Here is a 17,652-nt window from a genome sequence, read left to right as displayed (position 1 = left end):
CAAATGCATTTCATATTTTATTTGGAACAAATCCATCCCAAGAATTAGGAAATCATATCTGGAGAGACAGAAGGGGGGCTTGGTATTGCCAAATTTTTGACACCATTATTGGGCTTCCAATATTCACAAGGTGGTTTATTGGGTGTCAGGCTTTTACCTCAGTAATGGACCAGTATGGGCTAAGACGGAGCAGGCTTCGTGTAATCCAGTGTCTCTAACATCTATGCTCTGCGCACCACTATCTCTCAGCAAGAAAAACCTGACAAACCCCATTGTGATTAACACATTGAAAATATGGTCTTAGTTTAGGTCTCACTTCAAGTATTAACAGGCATTGCCTCTACTGCTTAGATCCAGTGCCCTATTCCCAACAGGCACTGACTTTACTGCCTATTGCTTGTGCTGTATTAACTCTCAGACGTATATTGCATTGGATAAACACGTCTGCTAAATGAAACTGTAACACTAACATTGTATTATAGCCAATGCCCTATTCCCACGATCTATTCTAGACTCTTCCTTATAATTGTGGTTCAGGGCGGGATTAACATGTGTAAGACATCTCTATCAAGACAATAATTGCATTCCTTTTGAAAAAATGACACAACAGTATGACATTCCACACTCCCATTTCTACAGATATCTCCAGGTGTGTAATTCTGTAAAGAAACTTTTTGTACCCTTCCCATCTCCACCAACACAGAGTTGGATAGATTAATTTCAAGGCTGGGACTCTCTGTAGCGAGGCCTGATATCCAAACTACACAGTTCAATTCAAGAAGTTGTCTCCCCCTCTTTGAGTCACATTAGAGAGCAGTGGGCTTAAGACTTCGGGACTGAAATTTCTGATGAAGCATGGCAATCTGCAGTTTCAAGAATTCATTCAACACCCATGTGCATTAGACATAAGCTTATTGCAGTTTAAGGTATATCATGGACTACACTTCAGCAAAAGCAAAGATGTTCCCAGGATTTGATAAGATATGCTCCCGCTGTCATCCGGATCTGTACCATTTGTTTTGGAGATGTCAAAATCTTGTATCATTCTGGTTGGCCATTTTTGAAACATTCTCTAATATCTGTAGTAAGGAGATATGACCAGCCCCAGGAATCACATTATGTGAAGTAGCTCCTGGAGTGTTTGCACTTACAGGTACATACTGTGATGTCTTAGCCTTTCTGTCATTATTGGCACGATGATTAGTGTTGATTCACTGGAAATCTACCAAACCACCATTGCACTGTCAATGGGTGGAAATTGTTATGGAAAATCTTAAACTCAAAAAACGTGAGGGGTTGAGTAAAGAAATGTTTTGAAAGTCTGGAAGCCTTTCCTCTCCTACTTTGAACAAAATTTTGCATCCAAATGTTGAGTATAGGTTTCCTGAACTTCTATCCCCACCTTCATTTGGCAGGGCCCCCCCCCCCTTGGTCTATTTTGTCGAGCTGTGATGTGAATTGTTGATTTGTGTCGTGACAAGTAAATGCACATGTTGGAAAAGTTCAATAAAAAGATTTAAAACTGGAAGACCAGTACCTTATGATATAAAAATGAGAGCAGATAAAATGTAAAGTGTGTTAAACAGGCAATGTAAATGCCCCGCAGCCGGACAGGTTGGGGGGGGGGGGGGGAGAGAGCCAGCAGTCAGGAATCAGGACATAAAAACATCCACAGTTAAGTGGTACAAACAAGGTTCATCTGTTAATGTACCTGGTTGACTTGTAGTTTTGGTCCAAGGTTGGTGTAGATCTCTTTTAGCAGGTCTATGGCTCGGCCGGCAATGTCATCACTTCCTTGAATTACCACCTAAGGAGGAGGAAATACCAGGACAAATCAATGTTTACCCTCCAGGCCTCTTTATCTTATCCAGTCAAACTGTTCCTGTCCATCCGTGTGTGTGTGTGCCTGTACATGTGTGTGTAAGTCAGAGGCACTTAAGTCAAGCACGGCTATGACTCATCATCCAAAGTCTCATTAATAGCCACTCAGGACAGAAGAGGGAGCACACAGAGCAGCGCCAGCCAGGACCACCACTCTTCCATTGACGCAACATCAGCCGACAGCAGAACAACTCAAGAGTACACGAGCGTAGCAGTCTCCAGAGGAAAGATAAAAATTAGCAATCATCCCTGGAGCCTTTTTTTAAACTGAAAAATAGAAAAGCAAAACTGAAAACAACAAACTCCTGAAGACTGTGCTAAATTGTCTATAAATGCATGGTGTGGAAAAGATTGTGACGATAAGCAATAAAAACGTATTTTTTAAATATTTCTCTTCAATGTTTTTGATGTAATGTTGTATACAGGTAATTGTGTAATTACTTAAATTCAATTTATTTTAACTTTGTTATTTTAACTTCATTTTCAAAACTTTGCTTACCATCTGAGCGGAGACATGACTGATGTTCCAATTTGAGATAATAAAAAAAAAATTCTGGGAGGATGAACCACTGGCAGAGGTGCACAAGTATCACTTTGTCAGTGGGTTCATCCTTGGAGAGTTTTGCGTGGGCCAACTAAACGTATGGAAGTATTACCCCAGGTATCACATGTTGCACAGCGTAGCTACTCCATGACTGGCTGCCGTGTCATACGTGAAATGGGACACAGACCGCATTTTCTCTTGCGCTTTTCTAGCTGCAACAGCCGCCTCACAATTAATTAACGGTGCATGCACACGTACGGACACACACACGACATTTTTGGAAGGAGCAGCAAAGAACCGAACTGGCAACCCTCCAGTCACCAGATAGTTGCACTACCTCCTGCTGCTCCAAATTTTGCCTGTATTGTTTATCTTTTTTTTTTTTTAATGGTTTTATTTTGGAAAAGCACTCATACATAGTATCAGTATTACTACAAGAAGAGCCACACAGCATTTGTGCGCCCTCGAAACAAAAAATGGTGCAGTGCATTTGATAGCCATTTCACAGCCTGGCTCTTCCAGAGGTTTTCTTTTATAACACCGATTTTAATTAATTATCACTGAACATGGGGAGCTTTCACCTTAGATATTGCAAAGCGCTGAAGAAAAAAATAATAATAATAAAGAGTGAGCTGTTGGATACGATAAAATATGAATCACATATTCTGACTCACTTATTCTATCAAGTCAGCTAAAATCTTGACTTTATAAATTTAATGTCCTCAGTCCACTTGGTCCAAATCCAGGAAAAAAAATTCTTTTTGGACTTTGAGGGAAAATGACAACCTTTCCATTATGTAGTTCATATATTATTTCTATCCATTCATCGATGGTGGGTGGCTCTGATTTTAGCCACTTCATGACAGCCTTTTTGCTTGCTGCCAAAAGTATTTGTACCAGTTTCTTATCATTGATAGTCCATCCTTCAAATTTAAGATGAACTTTATTAATCTTACTTTACTAAAATGCTAAATTAATTTATGAAAATGCATTCCCTGCAGTTAAGTAGTGGGCAGCTGTGTGAATAAGACCAGTGGGCAGCTGCCGTGCAGCGCCTGGGGACCAACTACAGTTCTTTTTGCCGTCCCTCAGTCTGGGGCGCAGACAGGGGTATTAAACTAACATTAACCTAACATGCATGTCTTTTTGATGGTTAGAGGAAACTGGAGCACCTGGAGGAAACCCATGCAGACCCAGGAAGAACATGGGAACTTCACACAGAAAGGACCTGGGATGGCCTGGGGTTCAAACCCAGTACCTTCTTGCTGAGAGCTAACAGTACTAACCACTGATGTATACCATATCACATCAACAAGGAACGTCAACTCCAAATACATTGTTGTTTATGAATTTCCTGCCAATAAGGAACAATAAACTGGCAATTCCAGAAGATTTGAGGTGATTGGCTTCATTTATTCCAGATAGTCTCCAACATCGATGACCTTTTCCCTGATGTTTTTTTGCAAGGGCGTAATAAAAACACCTTATTTTTCCTGCAGAATTTTCATCATGTAGTTGAACTAGTTGAATTCCATTATGCTTTGACATATTCTCTAGCCTTTTTCTGGAATATCAAAATTTCTCTCCTCCAACTACTCTTTTATATACAGTGTATTCTCCGACTTGGACTGAAGAATGCTATTATATATTCTGGAGATAATCTTATTACATGTTGTGGATTTAGATATTGACAAGCATATTTTTGTGATTCCTGTCTCTCCTGTTTCTAAAGCTACACCCAGGTTCTGGTTGAAATAATGCCTAACTTGAAGGTATCTATAGAAATCATTTCATTCCAGGCCCTGTTTTTTCTTTTAGGATTCAAAGGTCTGGAATGCCCACTGGTGAACAAATATATAAAAATGAATAAGGCCTTTTGTAATCCATTTTTGAAAGCAGATATTTTTGGAACAAATTCCGTATCATAAGCACCCCATGGTAACAGTTTAGATGAACTGCCTAATCCAAGTAATTTTACTGTCTCCTGTCGTGGTCATCACTGTTAACCAACTTATTTTGTAATTCAGTATCATTGCTGCTATTGGTACCCCCTTCTGTCATTGCACTTTCACCTGCTCCTGTTAGGGGTCGCCACAGCAGATCCTCCAACCATCTCCTCCTGTCCTCTGCATCTTCCTCTGTCACACCAGCCACCTGCATGTCCTCCCTCCCCACACCCATAAACCTCCTCTTTGGCCTTCCTCTTTTCCTCTTGCCTGGCAGCTCCATATTCATCATCATCCTCCCAATATACCCAGCATTTCTCCTCCACACATGTCCAAACCATCTAAATCTTGTCTCTCTTGCTTTGTGTCCAAACCGTCCAACCTGAGCGGTCCCTCTAACATATTCCTTCCTTATCCTGTCCTTTGTCACGCCTGACAAAAATCTTAGCATCTTCAACTCTGCCACCTCCAGCTTCGCCTCCTGTCTTTTTGTCAGTGCCACCGTCTCCAAACCATACAACATAGTTGGTCTCACTACCATCTTGTAAACCTTCCCTTTAACTCTTGCTGTTCTGTTACAAATCCCTCCTGACTCTTATCTCCACCCACTCCACCCTGCCTGAACTCTCTTCCACGCTCCCCATTAATTTGAACAGTTGACCCAAAGTATTTAAACTCATCTTCGCCACCTCTACTCCTTGTATCCTCCCAATTCTACGGCCCTCCCCCCTAGTTCACGCATATGTATTCCACCTTGCTCCTACCGACTTTAATTCCTCTTTTCTCCAGTGCATACCTCCACCTCTCCAGACTCTCAACCATCTGCGAACATCACAGTCCACAGAGACTCCTGCCTGATCTCATCCATCAACCTGTCCATCACCATTGCCATGGAGTATGCTGGTGTAAATAAGCAAATTAATGGCCTTAACTGCACTGCATAGTAGTATTCTTATAAGCAGGGGAGGCCCATGCCACCGCATTATTTTCTTACCTATAAAGTTTTACACCTGATCCTGGATTTTTTCCCCTTGCCATAAGTATCTGGTATCAACCCGTCCCATTCAATAAACAGTTTGGTCGGTATCTTCACAGGAAGAGACTGGAAAAGATACAGCTTTTGTGGCAGAATGTTCATCTTAGTCGACTCTACTCTAGAACTCAAACTCAACAAGACTAGGTCAAACCTAGTATATGACTAGACTGTGTACTGTCAATGCTCAAAATTGTCGCCAATTTATTAGAAGTATATGTCTTTATGCATGTTCAATAATCCAGGTATGGAAATCAGTTGAGTAAGTTGATAAAGTTGAGTAAGCTCACCTGGGCACAATGTTTATTGAGACAAACGTTCTAGTCATCGTCCATCTAAGTGACTTCTTAAGTCTCAACTGACTGCAGATATCCCAACCCTTATAAACAATACAGTGGCATACTAACTGAAAACAATGATTGAGTTGATGAGCAAATTACCATGACCATTAACCAGCGTTATAACGGCCATGTGTACTATTCACAGAGGATTTGGGAATAGTTGCAATCACAGCATTGTATGATGGTGACAGATGTAATATAATAATAACAATAAATATAATAGCAACTTCGTATAGCACTTTTCTGAAACAATGTTACAAAGTGCTTTACAAAGAAATAAAAACAGACAAGGAAAAAAAAAAGAAAAGAGTAAGACCAAATAATTAAAGTAAAAATAAAAACAATATAAATAAATAAAAACAAATGTTAAACATTTGTAAAAATTTTCATAGAAATAAACGTTTTAAGACTAGATTTAAAAGAAGCTAGAGACTTGGTTTGTCTTAGTTAAACAGGAGGAGAGTTCCATAGTGTGGGCGCTCTAACAGCAAAAGCCCGATCACCCTTTGTAACAAACCGAGACCTGAGAATAACCAGCATAGTTCCAATCTGCGGATCTTAATGGTCGAGGGGGCATACACAATGTTAATAAATCAGAAATGTATGTAGGAGTAAGACAATTTAAAGCCTTAAAAGTGAGCACAAAAGTGAGCTATGTACTCTTAGCCCCCCTCGGTTCAGGAATGGTCGTTCCCTCTTCACACAGATGGCCTCTTTGACTCCCTGTTCAAACTCGCATTCCTCCTTTTCAAGGATGTGCGCATCTTCATCCTTGAAAGAGTGGCGACTGACCTATAGATGGGTGTAGACTGCGGAGTCCTGGCTTGAGCGTTATCTCTTTTGTGTTGTGCCATCCTTTTGGCCGGCGTCCGTTTGGTTTCCCCGGTGAACAAGTCACGGCAATCCTCACGGCACTTAAAAGAGCATTTGAAACTATTCCCTAATCCTCTGTGAATAGTGCACATGCACACTCTAACTCTAGTTAATAGTCACTGTAATGTGCGTATGAAACCGATCATAGTTCTCGGTCATTACACCAGTGTATTGTTTATAATGGTGGAATACCGGCAGCCAGTTGAGACTTATGAAGTCAGATGAGTGATGAAACGTTTCTCTAAATAAATGTTGTGTCCAGGTGAATTCAATGTTCTAGGATTTCCTTACCTAGATTATTGAGCATGCATAAAGACATTTTGACTCATTTCAGCAAGGACTGCCCTAAACTTGTACATGAGTACATGCAAATGGCACATATGATGGCAGACCACAGAAACCACCTGAGATTCAGCCTCAGGTACAGACAGAGCAGGATTACACCTAAGAAAGAGCCTGCAAATTAAATCTTCAGCCAAGGGCCACCGAGCCAGCAAGATCCTGTAGAAGGCACAGGGCCAGGTGTTGAACGTACGGGTGAAACAAACTCATTTTACCATCAATGCTTTGAAAGCCCAAGAGGAGCAGATCTAATAGAGACTCGTGTCATGTCTAGATGGGACATTTTCCAACATGTGATTGAGTTCATGGAGGATGCTCTTCTTTTTTTGTTGGAATTTTCCTCCTTTTTCTCCCCAATTGCACCTGGCCAATTACCCCACTCTTCAGAGCCGTCCCAGTCGCTGCTCTGCTTCACAGATCTTAGCATCTGTGGTGTCATATAACACCTCGTGTTTTCCACTTCCAAGCTAAACTTCTCGTTGACCATAGTGTCAAAAATCCTCTGACTGGTTGACTTCTGGCCTGGTGCCACAGGTTATGAGGTAATGTTGATGTAGAGATGTGATATATGATCACGAGTCTGCACAGAGTGTTTTATTTTGAAAATCGACCGTAGGCGCTATGCCTGACTTCCTGCCCAGCTCAATCTGCTCTGTGCAGCTGGACGTGGCTTTCGTCAAAAATAGACAAGGCATGTCTCTTTAGTGGAGCAGAGCAGAGAACCACTTCTGTGCTGCTTCTGAAATGTGCTGCGGGGTGTCTGGTGTTGTCACAAGCATTGTGTAGCGTGGCCACGATTAGGCACCCCGACCGACCAGAGGAGGTGCTAGTGCAACAACCAGGACACATACCCACATCTGGCTTCCCACCGGCAGACATGGCCAATTGTGTCTGTAGGGACGCCCGACGAAGCCGGAGGTAACACGTGGATTCGAACCAGCGATCCTGTGTTGGTAGGCAATGGAATAGACCGCTACACTACCTGGACGCCCCCAAATCTGCCTTCTTTGTACCTAACTTCTGATATGTGTTTGTAATTTATAGCACTTGACAGTATTGCCACTTCGCTCTGGCATCCTGATTTGCAGGAAGATGAATATACATGTTTGAAGCAATTTTGTTTAATTTAGTATGCTCAGTGACACTAAAATGAGATTATTGCAGAAAAGCTATTTGGATTTTATCCTTCTTTAACTTTGACTAAATCTTCTCTCCTACTCAGACTGAGTACCCCATTAAATGTTAAAAGAAGCTTGGTCTACTTTGCATTTAAGTGACTTAGCACCATTCCCCGATCATGAACTTGAAAAACTTTCCCCTCCCTGTAAGAATTGACAGAGAATACACAACAGCAGTTTAACACTGAACAAAAAGAACGTAACATATGATGATGTGAAAATTTCATGTCACAATTATCCTGGCCAAAATAATTGCAATTCACAATATTTTCCCGAGAATCATTAAAATATGCTTAAAACTCTTAAAATAGTACTATAACCAAGGCTCAGCGTTTTCGGTTTTTAACGATTTTCACCGAAAAATACCCAGATTTTTTAAAAGGAGCAGATTGGTTTAAACTGATTTTCACCCGGATTTTATGTTTCCATGGATCAAAAATGTGTTCCTGTTCGTGTGAGGTTATGTAACAGTGTCCTCTTGTGGCAAAATTCGGCATGCCGGATGGCATTGAAAAATAAAAACCAAAAACGCTGAGCCTTGACTATAACATACTGGAATCCCTTTACCTTAGATTTTGTTAACAAAGAAATATTTCATTGCAAAATAGATAGGACATCTGTTTTTTTGTTTTGTGAACTCCATCAACCCACTCAAACTCTTTACCATACTCTTGGGCATGAACATTGACCCAGCCATATGCCACTGAATTCGGAGCTTCCTGTGGAACAGGCCACAGAGGGTAAAGGTTAATAACCTAACCTCACACCCTCTTACCCCTAGTACAGGTGCTCCGCAGGTCTGTGTTCTCTCCCCTGGCCCTTCTCACTTTAAATCCACAGATAGCTCTGTGAAAATAATAAAATACGCAGACGACACAACCATTGTAGGCCTCATGTCCAACAAGGATGAAACTCAGTACTGCACTGCAGGAGACCGTCAAGCTTTCACTTGGTGTGCAAACAACAACCTTCTGCTTAATACAGCCAAAACCCAAGAACTCATTGCATGCCGAATCCTAAAACACCCATACAAATGAATGGAGACCCCATCACCACCACCAACTCTTAAATTCCTTCGAACATACACTACCGTTCAAAAGTTTGGGATCACCCAAACAATTTTGTGTTTTCCATGAAAAGTCACACTTATTCACCACCATATGTTGTGAAATGAATAGAAAATAGAGTCAAGACATTGACAAGGTTAGAAATAATGATTTGTATTTGAAATAAGATTTTTTTTACATCAAACTTTGCTTTCGTCAAAGAATCCTCCATTTGCAGCAATTACAGCATTGCAGACCTTTGGCATTCTAGCTGTTAATTTGTTGAGGTAATCTGGAGAAATTGCACCCCACGCTTCCAGAAGCAGCTCCCACAAGTTGGATTGGTTGGATGGGCACTTCTTTGAGCAGATTGAGTTTCTGGAGCATCACATTTGTGGGGTCAATTAAACGCTCAAAATGGCCAGAAAAAGAGAACTTTCATCTGAAACTCGACAGTCTATTCTTGTTCTTAGAAATGAAGGCTATTCCATGCGAGAAATTGCTAAGAAATTGAAGATTTCCTACACCGGTGTGTACTACTCCCTTCAGAGGACAGCACAAACAGGCTCTAACAGGTACTATTTAATGAAGATGCCAGTTGGGGACCTGTGAGGCGTCTGTTTCTCAAACTAGAGACTCTAATGTACTTATCTTCTTGCTCAGTTGTGCAACGCGGCCTCCCACTTCTTTTTCTACTCTGGTTAGAGCCTGTTTGTGCTGTCCTCTGAAGGGAGTAGTACACACCGGTGTAGGAAATCTTCAATTTCTTAGCAATTTCTCGCATGGAATAGCCTTCATTTCTAAGAACAAGAATAGACTGTCGAGTTTCAGATGAAAGTTCTCTTTTTTTGGCCATTTTGAGCGTTTAATTGACCCCACAAATGTGATGCTCCAGAAACTCAATCTGCTCAAAGAAGTGCCCATCCAACCAATCCAACTTGTGGGAGCTGCTTCTGGAAGCGTGGGGTGCAATTTCTCCAGATTACCTCAACAAATTAACAGCTAGAATGCCAAAGGTCTGCAATGCTGTAATTGCTGCAAATGGAGGATTCTTTGACGAAAGCAAAGTTTGATGTAAAAAAAATCTTATTTCAAATACAAATCATTATTTCTAACCTTGTCAATGTCTTGACTCTATTTTCTATTCATTTCACAACATATGGTGGTGAATAAGTGTGACTTTTCATGGAAAACACAAAATTGTTTGGGTGATCCCAAACTTTTGAACGGTAGTGTACATCAGCAATAATCTGAAGTGGAAAATTAACACTGAACACATCGTTGCAAAAGCTCAACAATGACTTTACTTTCTTAGGCAGCTTAAAAGAAAATACCAGATTAAACATCAACTGCTCATTCTGTTTTACTCAGCCATTATCGAATCCACCATAACATCTTCTGTTACAGTATGGTATGGCGGCGCAGACAGTCAAACACGGAAAAAACTGCAGCGGATTGTCAACAATGCATCCAAAATCATAGGCAACCCACTCCCCTCAGTTGAATTTCTACATACTAACTGGACTGTAAAGTGAGCAAAGAAGATCATCTCCAACCCCTCACATCCTGCTCATCACCTCTTCCAGCTCCTTCTCTTGGGGGAGGGGGGCGCGCTACAGGTTACTGTCCTCTAGCCATCAGGACTCTGAATTCCTCCCTACAGTCCCCTCCTCACACACCATTGGCATAAATACCACCATTCACCTAACTGTTATGCGTGATGTTTATTTTTGTTATTGTGTAACTGTATTGTTCGTGATAATACGTGGAGTTTCTGTTGTTGTCCATGTATGTATTGTGCTGCAGAGTTTGTGTACCAAAAACAAATTCCACTGGCTTTGGTTGTGTGGCTAATAAAACAATCTAATCTAATCTAATCCTTTTTAGTGAAAAATAAACCAGGGCCAATTCAGGCCTTGACCACATGTACACAGATATTTTTCTGAATAGATATTTCCCCCCTCCGTTTTAAAAAATCTCAGTTTCAGTGATCTAAAATGTCATTTGCATATGGATGAGAGGCTAAAACGTAGAGGAAAATGTTTGTTTTGCAAAATATCCATATTAGGTGTGGACAAGGCATCAAACTCTCACCAACACCCAGAGCAGGTAATCACAATGACAACTTGCTCTCCTACAGCCAACAAAACCTCCTCCTCCACTGGACTGGGCTCTGCCACTGAGCTCAGTCAGGACTATCCGAACCCCATGACAGATGGAGGTGGCGTCTCTGAGATTGCCATTCCTCCGCAAAATAACCAGCAAAACATGTCAGGACAGTCACCAATCACCCAAGAAACACTTACCTAATCATGCAGAAAAAACAGATGGGAAAATCTCCCAAGTGTCATAAACTATTTACAATTGAGAGACAGAAACAGAGAGAGAAAAGAGAGAGTTAGACAACTCTCTCTCGTGAGGATATTCACAACTATCCCCATTTACGATTATCCCGATAATGGAAATTCACCACCAAATTTTCATGTTTTTTTTTAAAAATCACAATCCGCAGTAAAATCCTATATCATCCAATCCCACCATGAGTATGATATTTAGCATTATTATTTAGCATGACTTCCAATATAAAGGTCTCTTCTATGATCCTACCTGAGCCTCTTAAAAATGACTCCAAGGGAAGGCCCCTCTCCTGAGATAGCCAGAAGGGACCCTTGCTCAAGATAGCTGCACCACAAAGTCTCAAGCATGTCCCTATCATTATTATATTAGGTGTATCTACCAGGTTAATAACATTTCTATTATTGATCAAAAGTTATATCGATGGACTCACCCGCCCCCGCCATCGGATTTTTGGAAACATTAACGGGTTGTCCTGGAGAGGAGCAAAGCAAGCAAAAAGGTATGTCCAGTCTTTGAAGTTGTGGATGTCGAGGGTCTTCTAAAGGCTTGCAGTTTCTACTTGGAATTCCTCCTTTTTTGCGGGATGCGTGTCTCCCAGCTCAGTCGTTGCTTCTATCCCAGGTTTGCTATCCCAGTTGTTCCATCATTGTCTCTTGGGGTTTGATGATCTTCAGGGGGAATCCTCCCCTCAACAGATCCTGAGTCACCTCCTACATGGTCTCATAAATTTGGGTTTCATCATTATGTTCGACTCTTAGCCGTGCTGGATACAGAGTTTGGAACTGGATTTGTCCATCTTTCAGAACTCTCCTTACATAAGCGTATTCCCTTCGCTTTTGGAAAACGCGTGGCGCATAGTTGTCGAGGTTTATTCGTGTCCCCTGCCAGGTAAAACCTATTGCCATGCCAAATGGAGTACTGTTTCCTTTGTTTTGAAGCTGAGGAATTTTGCTAGGATGGATCTTGGTTGTGCATCCTCCAGTGGTTGGGGTCCGAGTACGCAGTGGTCTCTTTCAATTTGAAGTTGTTTCCTTGGGTATGTCAACGTTTTCTCAGAGTACATTTCCCCCACAAAGGAGATCATGGATGGTGACTCTTTTTCTGCCCCCCTCAGGAACTCAATATATACTTATGTTCTCACACCTGGAGCGGCTCTCCTGCTCAGTTATTTTAGCATTTAGTTTGACTTGTAGCTTCAGCATTTCCATTAGGATATTTTCTGAGCTTTGAATTCTCTCCTCAGCTTTCATCGTTTGCTCTTCAGCCTCGTCAATTTTGGTGTTTCGTGATTTCTCCCTTAATGTCCTAAAGTGGGTGTCCGGGTAGCGCAGCGGTCTAGTACGTTGCCTACCAACACGGGGATCGCCAGATCGAATCCTCATGCTACCCCCGGCTTGGTCAGGCGTCCTACAGACACAATTGGCTGTGTCTGTGGGTGGGAAGCCGGATGTCGCTGTGTGTCCTGGTTGCTGCACTAGTGTCTCCTCTGGTCGGTTGGGGCACCTGTTTGGGGGGGACTGGGGGGACTGGGAGGAATTGTTACGCCCCCTGGTGAAACTCCTCACTGTCAGGTGAAATGAAGCGGCTGGCGACGCCAAATGTATCGGAGGAGACGTGGTAGTCTGCAGCCCTCCTGGGATTGGCAGAGGGAGCGGAGCAGCGACCGGGACAGCTCGGAAGAGTAGGGTAATTGGCCAAGTACAGTTGGGGAGAAAAGAGGGGAGGGGCCCCCTCCCAAAAAAAAGTCCTCAAGTGTCTCTTTATTTTCCTGGTGAAAACCCCTCAGCTCCCTAAGAATCAGTTCCAAATCACCAATCTCTTTGTGAGGCATTTGCATTACTTTGTCTGCATGTTTGCTAACTGGAGAATGGCCTCAAAGTTGCTCGGCTCCTTCATTTTGTATTTTTGTTGCTGTGTTTTTCTTGCCCTTTAGCCTGGTATCCATTTCTACCCCCCTTTCAATTCGAATTCAGTTTGATAGAAAATTCACGCTATTTTGTGGGGGAGGTTCAAAATTATCTAGTCGGGAACGGTCGGGAGAGCTTTCACTATGCTGCCATCTTGGCAGTGTTCTACCCAGAAAGTCCATTTGTCTAACTTTAAACATGAGGAACTCCATTAGCCTCAATATTGAAAGTAATCGGACTGTGTTTATTTTCAAAGGCAAGGGAAATTCAACCCAGGTAATGATCTATATTCTTTTACTACCCAGTGCAAAAAGCATCTGTCCTTTACATCCCCCGATCAGATTTTAATAACTAATATCTTTAAGCATAGAGTATGATGAAGAGCTGCATTGTGAGCAACACAAACCACACCATCCAGCAGGCTCTGTGTTACATCTATCCAAAAACTTTCTTTTCAAAAAGAGAATTACCATTCCTCCTGGTATGTCACCAATTCATTTGTACACAGAGGGATAATGGAATGTAGTTCACCACATTAAACCTTTCTGAACTATTCTGAACTCAGTCAACACCTTGCCATTTTTAAAAAGAAGACTAAGAGAGCAAAACCTCTGCCAAGGCTGAACAGTTTCCTTTACGGCTTTTTATTTCGATTGAACATTTTTTTGCAATTTGAAATACTGCAACAAGTCTACAGAATTTCACAAACAGGCCCTGGGTTCGAGCCCCGGGGTAGGCCAACCTTGGGGGTCATCCCGGGTCATCTTCTGTGTGGGGTTTGCATGTTCTCCCTGTGTCTGCGTGGGTTTCCTCCGGGTGCTCTGATTTCCTCCCACAGTCCAAAGACATGTAGGTCAGGTGACTCGGCCATACTAAATTATCCCTAGGTTTGAATGTGTGTGTGTGTGCGCACCCGCCCTGTGATGGACTGGTGGCCTGTCCAGGGTGTCTCCCTGCCTGCCGCCCAATGACTGCTGGGCCTACGACCCTGAGCAGGATAAGTGGTTTGGACAATGGATGAATGAAATCTAATCAATTGCTCCTAAGCCTGATGCCCATCTGAACACAAAATGTGGTGAGAATCGGAGACTTACGGTTTGCTGATGGAGTAGTCAGACACATGGTGTAAGCGTGCTCCCAGATCAATCGCAAATTTCCCACCAAATAACACTTTAACTCGATATTTACCAGCGTAAGGGATAAATGAGTGGGAGAAGAATCACCAAAGGCCACAAAAGAAAGGAAAGCATGCCAAAAACTCAAGACAAAAGTGCCTCGGCCCTAGCGGTGGAAGTTAGCAATGCTGACAGAGCATGCTAACAAACGTAGCGAAGCTGCCGTTTTCCAGAGGAGTCCGGGAACATGCACTGGCCCCGAAGACATAAGGAGGGTGATAAGAGTTAAAAACAGAACTCAAGGGAGACAGTGACTGCCTGAGACAGGATATTAACCACCTGAGACAAGAATTTAACGACAAACTTGATAACCTTTTGACAGAAATGCAGAATCTGTCTGACCGAGTTGGCGAAGCGGAGACCCGAGTACAGTAGATGAAGGGTTGGGCTGAAGTGGCTACCAACGTGCTTTGCACCTGCCTGGAACAACAAAGAGCCCTGCAGCAAAAACTAACAGACTTAAGAGTTCCGGTCCGGGAGAAACAACATACGCATATTTGGAGTGGCAGAGGGAGAGGAGGGAAACTTGGTACCACAGATTACCGTGAAACTTCTTAGAAGCGAGCTGCCATTACCACAGGATCTGGATCTGAAAATACAGCAGGCACATTGGTCCCCTGAACAAAAACACTGCCCCAAAGCCCCACCGAGACCAATCGTTATCAACTTCCAGGAGTTCACAACCAAGGAGATGGTTGAGAGAAGCTTGTAAAAAAAGGGGGGAAAAATCCAACAGGGCAACAGGTCTCTCTACTTCGACCACGATTATGTGACTGAGATAGTCAAGAAGTGCAGGGAATACAACGGGATACAGAAAGCCCTCAAGGACAGAGGGATTAATTTTCAAATACCATATACGAATATGCATATCCACTGGAATATGGGCGCTCAAACATACAGCAGTGCACAGGAGGCGGAGTGGGAGCTGAAGAGATGCAGATTCCCCGTGGAGGCGGCGAAGACAGCCGAGGGAGAGAGCAGCCGGGAAACAAGCCTTCGTGAGCTGTTGGGATGGCAGTAGACAGCGGATTGCAGCGAGGGGGGGGCCTGCCACGGCCAAGATTGCGAGGGGAAAACTCCAGGAGTTCCGGAGGGGGGGCGCTTTGAGCAAATTTGAATGGGGACTTGAATTACACATAACGGTATGACTTTTTCAATTCCCGAAACTAAAATAGTCACGACAGCTTTATATTTTGGCTGTGTATTGTTCACTGTGTGTCTGAGAGTGGCGGTTTAACTTTCAATACGGGACACGTTGGTAGAGTTACTGCTTTTTGACTCATCAGCCATCCTCAATACTGGGCCCTCTCTTAATGAGAGGCTTCACCCTCAACCAACCAACGGGGTCACAGTTGAGGAGTAACCGCCTCCTCCTCGCTTGAAGGTTCGTTCATTTTTGTATTGCATAGTTAGGATTTTTGTTCTAATTTTGTTCTGGGGGACTACTAATTCATTCATTATCTGGTACAAGCATAATAGGGTCACATGACCTAAGAATTGCTTCCTTAAATCTGAATCCAGTCAAAAGGAGTAAAGTGCTGGCAAAAATGAAAAAGGATAGGACACAAGTTGTATTCTGACAAGAGACACACATGTAAAAACAAGAATATGACAAGTTGAAAAGGTTTGGGTACTTAAACCCTTTTCTCAGTTCCTGTGTTGATAGTCATAAAAGAAGAGTAGACACTCTGATTTCCAACTATCTCAACTTTGAATTGAACTAGTTTAAGAAAAAGGAGACAGAGACGACAGATATATAATAGTCAAAGGAAGAATAGCTAACGTTTTGGTCACATTTGCCAATATGTACATCCCTCCGGAGAGCGACAGAAAATTCTTCCAAGTCCCAATTTGATACGATAATTTCTGAACGCAAAGGAGTTTTAGTCTGTGCTGGAGACTGAAACACAATTCTAAACCACTCTATTGATACAACAAGTATAAAAAGATAAATCCCTAAGGGTCGAAACACCTCAACATGTTAATCAAAGAGATAGGCATGTATGAAGTTTGGAGGAGTCTCCATCCAGGGTAAAAAGACTTTACTCACTACTCAGCCACTCATCGGGTACGCTCCAGATGAATTATTTTCTAATGAACATTATAGAGAGACACAGGGTGAAGGAGTGCTCAATAGTAACAGCAGATGTATCAGATCCCAAAGTAATTTATCTATACACTTGAATAACTGACCAAAGAGTACACTACGGAGACAGACTAAATATCAGTATCTTAAACAATGAGTGAGTAGTAAGGGAGATCAAGAAAGAAATTAGAGACAGTATAAATGATAACATGAATGGCCAAGTAGACCCAACTATCTCATGGGATACGATTAAAGCAATAATGAGAGGGAGACTAATTTCAAGAATGGCACACTTAAATAAATAAGATGAAGAGGATAAAATATACTGAATTGGAGAAAACATTGAGAAAACTAGAGAAACAAAAAGAACAAGATAAAGACAAGGGACTGGCAAACCAGATAAAAGAACGTAAAAACCAAATAGAAGAATCCCCATGTTACCTCCGGCTTGGTCGGGCGTCCCTACAGACACAATTGGCTGTGTCTGTGGGTGAGAAGCCGGATGTGGGCATATGACCTGGTCGCTGCAATAGCGCCCCCTTCTGGTCAGTTGGGGGCACCTGTTCAGGGGGGAGAGGGAACTGGGGGGAATAGCATGAGCCCCCCATGCGCTACGTCCCCCTGGCGAAACTCCTCACTGTCAGCTGAAAAGAAGTGGCTGGTGACTCCACATGTATCGGAGGAGGCATGTGGTAGTCTGCAGCCCTCCCCGGATTGGCAGGGGGGTGGAGCAACGATCGAGACAGCTTGGAGAGTGGGGTAATTGGCCAAGTACAATTGGGGAGAAGGGAAAACACAAAAAACAAATAGAGAGCATCTTAAATGAGGAAGTGGAAAAGAAATTAAGATTAACAAAACAAACCTTTGATGAATCAGGATCGAAAGCAACATTTTTTTTAGCAAGACGGCTCAGGGCACAACACATTATGAATTCAATACATA

The 17,652-nt window shown here is 42.5% G+C and overlaps 1 protein-coding gene across 2 annotated transcripts in view; it reads right to left on the bottom strand.

The window, feature by feature from the left end:
- The window catches only part of usp9 (ubiquitin specific peptidase 9), a 97,278-nt gene that overhangs the window by 48,152 nt on the left and 31,474 nt on the right, over positions 1 to 17,652 (bottom strand). For both annotated transcript variants that reach the window (XM_056290073.1, XM_056290072.1), the window contains one exon: positions 1,712 to 1,807. In XM_056290073.1, the coding sequence (XP_056146048.1) occupies positions 1,712 to 1,807 (96 nt within the window). The remainder of the gene's footprint in view (positions 1 to 1,711; positions 1,808 to 17,652) is intronic.

This window comes from Lampris incognitus, chromosome 11 (genome assembly GCF_029633865.1).
Source record: "Lampris incognitus isolate fLamInc1 chromosome 11, fLamInc1.hap2, whole genome shotgun sequence".
Lineage (NCBI taxonomy): Eukaryota > Metazoa > Chordata > Actinopteri > Lampriformes > Lampridae > Lampris > Lampris incognitus.
The sequence above is the reverse complement of the archived record's forward strand: the minus strand, read 5'-3'. Positions and strand labels throughout refer to the sequence as shown.